The sequence below is a fragment of the Phaethon lepturus genome, unplaced genomic scaffold, assembly GCF_000687285.1.
Source record: "Phaethon lepturus isolate BGI_N335 unplaced genomic scaffold, ASM68728v1 scaffold6945, whole genome shotgun sequence".
NCBI lineage: Eukaryota > Metazoa > Chordata > Aves > Phaethontiformes > Phaethontidae > Phaethon > Phaethon lepturus.
Genome location: NW_010538262.1, coordinates 37,566 through 46,343, shown reverse-complemented (window position 1 = coordinate 46,343; position 8,778 = coordinate 37,566). Strand labels below are relative to the sequence as shown.

Genomic DNA, 8,778 nt, shown 5'->3' with positions numbered 1-8,778 from the left:
AGCAGGAATAAACTGAAATTAATTGTAAAAAAAAAAGACAGAAGTATTTCTCAAAATGTTATTTGTAATGTACGAGTTGCTATAATGGGTATTTGTCGCTGATATTTTGTAGGAGGGGTTATACCAAGCCTTTTGGTAAGCATTGTTTTGCAAAACACTGGCAGAGCTGATGCTGTCCTCCTGAGCAGCAAAGCATTTCTTTCTGAAATCTGTCAGACTAAAATACCTCGTACTCTGTCGATACATCACTGTACTGAGAAAAGTAGTACACCAAGAAGTCATGTTTTAAAGGAGCAGTCTGATTAAATACATGCAGAATTTGAAGTATGGGTTGCCTTCAATTTACAAAATTGCAGTCTTGAAATTGTCACAGATCATATTTTTTCAGTGTTATAAAGATACAATATTCAAATTATTGGTGGCTAAATTATCAATGTCTATCAACAGTAACTGCAGTTTATTCTTCAGAGACACTTATTCTGTATATAGAACATGGTGTTGCAGTATTGGAAGTCTGGTGAGTTGTTGCCAAAAAAAAACCAAACACAGAACAAAATACCTCTTATCGGTAGCATGTGAATGCCATCACACATGACTTTTGCACTGTAATATTTCAAGACCAGTAGTAGCTGCCTAAACTGGGTCAGAGAAGATCTACAAAAGCATAGAGATGTTGCTAATTTTAGGTGGCGTGTATAGAGATGTAATACTAATCTTCAAGGGATAAGAATATGTTTTGTTTTTAAAAAATTAACGTTGGGATTAAGTCACTGCTGTATTTTCCACATTTATTTTGCCCATATCCAAATAAGCCCTTGATGAGTGAAAGACGTACTTACAGCCTCCTTTAATATTTTTTTATAATTGAATTGCAGCCCAATACTTTCTTGTGTTAAAGTTATTACCAGTAATTAAAACATAATGAAAGTTAACTGTGTGCCCAGGAAACTAGAGTATCTATTTCAAAAATGTTCACGTTGTGATACAGGTATTGAATTAAAAATCTAAATCTCAGTGTTGTGGGTAGAAAAAACAGCAAATGGCATGTTGAAGTGTATTCTTTAAATAAATAATGTTACTCTTATGTAATGTTGTGGGATCAACAACTACTTAATATTAAAAAGAGTCCGTGACAATAAATGTTCCAGTGCATGCACACTGAACTCGTAACAGTGGATTTGAGCTTCAGACATGTCGGGAAGAAGACAGAATGTTTGGGAAGGAGAGCTAGGACTTACCTTTTTGTTACCATTAATAATGTAAGTCTTTACTAATGTGAATCAGTATGTACATCTAAAATAAGTATTGTTCCTTTGTGCCCGTAAGAGCTTCAAATGCAAGCTCTGGTATATAACTGCTTTATCACAGAAATTGCTCTGTAAATGGAGACTTAAAATTACGCAGTAAAAAAAAAATGCATGTGAAATGCTTTATCAGAAACATTTTAATAATTCTTCAACATTTCTCTCTATCCACTATCTCTTTTTTTACACAGCAAATCAATTTTCAGTAACCTACAACTTTGCAATAATTTGAAGGGCAAATAAGTGCCTTGATTTTACTTTCTACTATTGAAAAAATCAGGAAACCTAATTGGAGTTCAGTGACAGTAACTAGGAAGAAAACCTGGCACCTGGTGTGACATTAGTTTGTGCCAAGATATTTTGATGAAGTATTATGTGAGGAAATCTGCTTGTTCAAGAACAGATTTTTACAGAGCAGCTTACTCTTAATGTTCTGAACCTGAGTTGAATTCTGAATTGAAATCTGAGCAAGGATGCTCAAAATGTAACTAAAAAGACTTTACAAAAGGCCTAAGTAGGACATGAGCCAGTTTGGAATTTTGTTTTCTTTCACAGATTTAAAAGATCCAGGGTTATTGTTTATCATAGGCAACTATAGATAGCTTTTGTGTCTGTTGCTAATAATAGATGATGTACCTTCCTCAATGCATTGTGCTGAAGTCCTGCTTCTGCTGTAACTGAAACCAGCGGTGTGGTATCCCTGTCAGCTTTAGAAGGGCAGGATTGGTCCCGAAAACTGCAGTTTACCTTGTGGATTTTTTTTTTTATGTTGGAAAGGATCTGGTCAGATGATCTAAATGCGCACAGAAAGCGGCTGTTAAGTGTCAGCTGCTTCATTCATCTACTGACTATGTCTTACTGCCAGAACTGAATTTTTTCCCCCTGATTTTAATCAAGCTGCTGCAGATAGAGCATCTATGAGTGCACTGTGCTCAGCTGAAGTGCGTTAGCCTTGGGGTGCATCACCCCGACCCTGCAGCGAAGCTTAGGGTTGGCGTCGGTGTTTGGTCACAGAGGTGCAGGGATCAAAGGATGATCTTCCAGCTGGGCTTCCGAGCTAAACAGATTGAAGAGCAGCTGAAGCATTTAGTGGTACGTGTGAGTAAATACGTGTATGAAATCGGATTGAAAAGGAAGTATGGCTAATCCTGGGTAAAAGGGAAAGTTGTGAAGGAGGAGCACATGGGGCTGGTAAAATTGGCAAGGGGGTTCTGGTTTGGACATGCCGAAGTCTTTGAAGAAGTTGCTGTCTTCATGGGGTTGATTTTTAAAATGCCTCTGCTTGGTGTTTTAAGGCCTTTTTGTGAAGCATAGTGTGGCAGGGCTTCTTTTTATTTAAAAATTGTTAAACCAAATAGCTATTCCTTGGCCTGACAATCAAAAATAATGATAATTCAAAACTTATTTCCAGTGACAAAAGAGAGGGCAGTTTCCTAAACGAGGCATTAAACAACACCGAGGCATTTTGACTAAAAAGTAAGTAGAACTGACCACAATGTAACCTATTTAGAGACTGAAGCACCCCGATGAAGTTGATTTTAGCACAGACACCCCTGTTTTAGTGTCCCCCATCCTCCTGGATTACAGACCTAATTTGTCGCAACATGTACCTCACTGTACATTAAAGTAAATTAAGTCTGGAGTAATTATAATAATTACAGGATCAAATGAACACAAGGTTCAGAGCATGCAGTGTCTTATCTCTCAGTTCTCCCTGCGTTTGTCCTGGTCCCCGGCAGTGGAGTCTCCTGCCCGGGGCAGCAGTTCGCATCACTGACTGTCTTTGATCGAGGGAGCCTGAGCCCATCTGAGGGATGCTCTTTGATAAGAGGTACCGGTGGAGCTGCACCATCACAAACGTCACAGCAGACCGCAAAAGACACCATTTGCATTGCTTTAATTTATCCAGACTTGGGATGAAGATGACATCCTTCCCTTGTCAGCCCTGGCAACAGTGAAGACAGGCTGCAAGCATAGTGGAGTCAAATACCTGTATAGAAAAGGCTGGCAGTACCCAGGCTTTTCTGCTTCCTTTGCCTGTGCAGTTTTCAGTTGAAAACTTGTATTCTTCAGTCCTCAGCCTGCAGATAAACATGCAGCTTTACTCACATGACCGGTGGCACTGGTGACAATGGGGCTACTGTCCTGTATGCACTTTGCTAGGCTGGATTCTCGCTTGTCGCTTTTGGGAAAGGTCTACTTGAGTCTATTCTGTGAAAATTGGAATTTTGCATTTCAAGGTAGAAGCACTTGTTAAAATTCCAGCCTGCACCTGATAAGCCTTTCTCTGATTAAACCTCTTTGATTCCAGTAAATATCTGAAGACCTTTATCTCTGAAGATTGCAAATCTAGGGCTTTATTATTTAAAGAGGTGTCAGTTCGTTAGTGAAAAATGTAACTGGAGAATATAGGTCATCACTGGAACCAGTAAATGGTATGTCTTGGGATGCTATGAGTTTATTAATTGAAGGCAATCCAAATGATGACACTTTGCAGATCGACTGTGCCTGGTTAATGTTGTTGTCATTGCACTGTGTGATACAGTTATTAAATAGGTAAAATATTTTACCTTTTTTATAGAGCCATACACTTACTTCATCTGATTTAATGGAACTATAATTTTAATTATGATTATTACCTTAAATTATAATTAAATTTATGTGGTTTAAATTTACATTTGTGAAAATGGCTGCGTGATGAAAGCAGAACTCAGCTTCGCATTAACAAAAAAAGGTTTTTTTAACTGCATCTTAGTATATGCTCACAGCCAAAGACGAGCATGACCTACTTTGCAACAATGAGAGGAATCAAGCTGGGTTTTTTTGTTGAAGTATCTAAATGCGCCATGAATGCTACCTACTCATTCGTTTGTAAGTATCTTTAAAAATAGCTATTGTATCTATGAAACTTAAGGTTTTTTCCCCTTCTCATCTTATTTTGATGTAGATAATTAGCACCATGGAGCCTCAGGTGTCGAATGGCCCTACTTCCAATACAACCAATGGACCCTCCAGCAACAGTAGAAACTGCCCTTCCCCGATGCAGACGGGGGCTGCTACAGATGACAGTAAAACCAACCTCATAGTCAACTATTTACCCCAGAACATGACCCAGGAGGAGTTCAGGAGTCTCTTTGGGAGCATTGGTGAAATTGAATCCTGCAAGCTCGTGAGAGACAAAATTACAGGTAAGTGCTTTATATTGTTGACTCTTATATTCATCAGGGTCCGTTTACACTTGCAGTCAGCAAAATCTTGGTGCTTATATTGCAAGTGCTTAGCTTGAGGGATACTGCATGGTAGACTTCTTCAGATGGTAAACCTTTAGTTGTCAATGATACAGACTGGATCTAGAACGAGTGTAGGAGAAGCCCCTTGTCTTCCAGCCTCCATACAGATCTGAGAAAAACAAACATTGCCCGTGTGCATGCATGTAACATGCTGTGCAGCTTCTTGCAGCCAACCTCAGATGATGGCATTACTTTCCTAATTATTCTGGGGTTTTTTTATTTAATGCTGATAAAGTTATAGGAGGATAGTCTGAATGGCGTGAGCCAACTGGATGTTTTGAACTATTTTTTTTGAACCTCACCATACCTTTATCAGATTTTTGCCTGTTAACAACACTGTAAAGTCAAGATGGTTTTGCATGCCTATCACAGCTTATTTACCATGGCATTCTGGAACAGCAGTGGTCTGTAGTTGGGTGCCACTGCTCTGGATTTCATTTGGACATTTGTGGGTGTTGGTTAAAGAACTTAATTTTGCTCCCTGAAAACACTTTAATTTGCCATGACACTTTTTCACATGAAGCAGCATCTACTGGTAGGTGCCTTCAGAATGAGGAAAGCCTCCTATTGCAGATACTGCCTCAAAAAGGAGCAAGATGTTTGCACCATCGCTAGAAGAGGTGTGGATGGGTGTAGGTGCACCTAGCCTACTCTATTTTCTTGCTGCCACAGCCAGGAACTCACTGATGTGCAAGAAGACAGGGGCATGAACAATCAGCTTTTATAGCTTGCTTTATAGGTTAGTTTATAGGTTGCGTGTCTACTCGCACTGTAGGTGGGGAACAGCTGAAATGTCACTGCTGTTCAGTGCATCACCAGTGCTGTTATGTTTAGCACAGAGCAGCAGCCTTGGGAAGGAAAGGGTTCCAGAAAAGGAGCTGTCTCTTCTCTCGGATGCACTCCTGGCAGCTTGAGTGTGCGCTCTGTGGAAAGAGGCACCGTATAAAGATGAGTAATTAAAATACAAATCTTCATACCTACTTCCGTAACAGCCTGGCAGGTGTTGTACTACTGGCAGTATTAGGATGATCTGCTTAGTGCTTTTAAACATGTAATGCTTCTTTTTTTATTTACTTCCTGACGTACAGCAAATGTTCAGGTTGAACACAAGGCACATAACAAATGGCAGTGGCTGCAGGGCAGCTCAAGTCCTCAGAAGTGTAGTCCGGCAGAGCTTTCTTTAGCACGTTGACCATGATGTATCTATTTCAATATATCTTCTGATTGGGACACAGCTTCAGGGGTATTAAAGGAAGAAGATTGAAAAATTGAATTGACTTTTATTTATTCTTTACTTTTTTTCTGCTTTAAGGAAAACAAATGGCTTATAACCTCCCACTCCAGAAATTTCCATGCAAATTAACTGAAGTCCTCTTCTTTCATAAGCATAGCTGGCCCAGTATCCCAGTGTGACGTACTACCCTTGATATCTACCAACAGACCAGTTTAGCTCCAAATCGGTGTCTGTCTTTTTAGCCTGAAAATATGATAAATTCAATTGCAGGTTACTTCAGTTACTTCAGACAGAAGTGAATACCTAACCCTCATCTGCAGGAGTCTAGTGTGCCTAGCTTGAACTTCGAGCGTGGCAGGTCCTGTGTTTCATGATCTTTTCTGCTTCCCATATCCCTCAAATTCATGACGATGTCCTTGCAATATAATTTCAAGACTTTAGATGTTCAGTGTTGTTTTCATAGGGAATTGGCTGACTTTGGACGGAGAGCCATTACTTCATCAGCTAGGAACAGTATTCTTTTTGTTTCATTCTATCTCCAGGCTTTTGTCTCTGTATTTGAAGATGTGAGAAATTTGCTATATGATCTTCTGACATGTTCTTTTTTTTTTGCCTATGCGTTTTCTTTCTGCACAAAGTGTGTAAATCTCTATGATGAGTAAGATACTTTAAAGGGCAGGGGGGGGGAATAATTACACAGATACTTTGAGGACATCACCCCTAAGTGATTGAGGAGCCTACATGTTGTTTTAAGAAGTGATACAAAGTACAAAAGAACCAAACTTGCAAAAGAATTGTCTTCCAAAGTCGCTGTGCCATTTTTGAAAACGGAAAAAAGACATTGTGCAACATTACTAAATTTTAGGATGCATGTTCCTTCCTCACATTGAATTTGGAGTTAGTAAATCAAATTAAGTCCTCAGCCAGAAGCAGTCCATGTTTTTAAAGGTTTAGAGCATTGAGAGTAACAAAATGGAAATGCACTGAGCTCATATCCAGCTCATCTTTCAGAATTGTCATGTAAGTGTGTTCTTCTTCGTTAGGGTTCTTGGGAGGGGACTATGCCAGTAGGCTGTTACAGGAATGACTGGCTTTCCAGGCGTTCTCTGCTTTTCTTTTTTGACAGTGAAAGCTGTACAGCAGAAGAAACAGTAAATTCTTAAGCTATTCTTACTGAACTGGTGAAGGCCTGAAACAATTTAGGTTTTGTCTACTTCTGGATTCTTCGTTATTTCTGTTCAAAATTTTGTGTGTTTAATAAACCTCAGCTAAGTGTGTGCTGTTGTAGTATGCCTCTAAACAAATGTTGGAGCTCTTCCTGTTTAAAATATGGGTTGTCTTAGCAGGAGACAAACTTAATATCTATTAAGGTAAATCAAGGAAAGCCAGAATAAAAAGTTCGCTGCAGAGAGAGATTGCTTCAAGAAAAATAGAGAAGGTCACAAACCATAATCATTAAGTAGGTACCCTGGCAAAACCATATTAGAAAATTTGATGTATTTCTGAGGCTAAATAGGATTGAATTGGTTCATGTAAAAGATTCTATTTCCCCTGTCCTGTTAAGGAATTGCATAGATTTCGTAAAATAATGTTTAGGCTCCCAAAATACTTTTTTCAAGGAGTTCACAGCTAGACAAAGTCTGTTGAACATACGGGATCCCTTTGAGAGAATTTATGATCTGAACTCTTCTTAATTTTAAAATGGATTAAACAGTGTATGTCAGGAATAATCGTCTGCTCCAAGTCTTTTTGCAGTCTTGGAACAGTAGTAGGGTTTTTTAAGAAAATTGATTCGTGATGTTACCCCTCGCTTTGGAAAGACACATGTTTAAACATGCATATTCCCTTACTAAAAAAATATGCTAATTTGGTAGTACACCGCACTGAGCTGAATAGGAATGACAGCTTCTAAGACAGCCTTTAATTTGGTATTCAAAACCAAAATCGTAAACTTCGGTTTTGTTTGGTAGCTTCTCAGAACAGGCAGGATATACAGTAGCATTTTTAAAAGATGCTAATGACTTGAAAGAGGAGATGGAAGTCAGGCATACATTTTAATTGTGGAGGAGGGGTTGCAATAGAAAAAATACTTTTTTCACTGCAGAGATTTTAAGGGAATGAGACAAGGCAAAACAGACTGAAGATAGTTGCCTTCATTTGGCAGGGGTGTTTAATAAAAGCAGAACTTGTGGTTGTAAAGTGTGCTTATTAAATTCTTCATTTACACTACCTAATTAATTCTAGCATTTTAAATTAACAGTGAAACTGGTCCCTGCTGTACCATTTCATAGCTACAGCATATTTCGTCCAACAACCCAGTTGTTCAGGTTTAATCAGCTGCTCTCAAAAAATGAGGAGGAACTTGAGTTAAAAAAACTAAATGGCATAAACGTTTTAGAGCAGTGTTAGGTGAAGGGAGGTGACTTCACAGAGGAAGACTACAGCCTCAGATGAACATGAGGCTCAGTGCTTAAGAGTGGTGCTAAGCTATATAGTGTTGCAGATGCTCTTTATTTCTTTCTTTGTCCAGAGGAAGCTGGTGATAAATATCTTCCTGACTTGAGGAAGGAGGGCTTGAATTCGTTAGAAAAACTTGAGAGAAGTGCTGAACTTTTGTCCCATGTTTGAAAACAAAAGATCCAGTCAGTATAGTGTCTGTCAGACACTGTAATTGCTGCTGGCCGAGTGAGTTGTCCTTGTTGACATAGTTTGTGGGGGGGAGAAGGGGATGTTAGTTATTAATTATTTTATTGACCTGGTGGCCTTAGCTGAGCTCTTAAGAATTATATTTTTGTTTCTGTCATCTACACAGGCATTTACATCTTCAAATCCTCAAATGATTGGTGTCTAAAATCTTTGTATCGCAAATAATCTTTCATATCTTACAGCAATCCAGGTGCACTGTAAAGCAGAATATTTATTGATACAGATTTCTGTGCATCACTTATGA

The 8,778-nt window shown here is 38.8% G+C and overlaps 1 protein-coding gene across 5 annotated transcripts in view; it reads left to right on the top strand.

Moving 5' to 3' along the window:
* Window positions 1-4,257: 4,257 nt before the first annotated feature.
* The window catches only part of ELAVL4 (ELAV like neuron-specific RNA binding protein 4), a 42,080-nt gene continuing 37,559 nt past the window's right edge, over window positions 4,258-8,778 (top strand). For 2 of the 5 annotated variants that reach the window (XM_010286729.1, XM_010286727.1), the window contains exon 1: window positions 4,258-4,492. In XM_010286729.1, the coding sequence (XP_010285031.1) occupies window positions 4,264-4,492 (229 nt within the window). In that variant the 5' untranslated portion in view covers window positions 4,258-4,263. The remainder of the gene's footprint in view (window positions 4,493-8,778) is intronic. The other 3 variants (XM_010286725.1, XM_010286726.1, XM_010286728.1) reach the window with 2 other exon arrangements.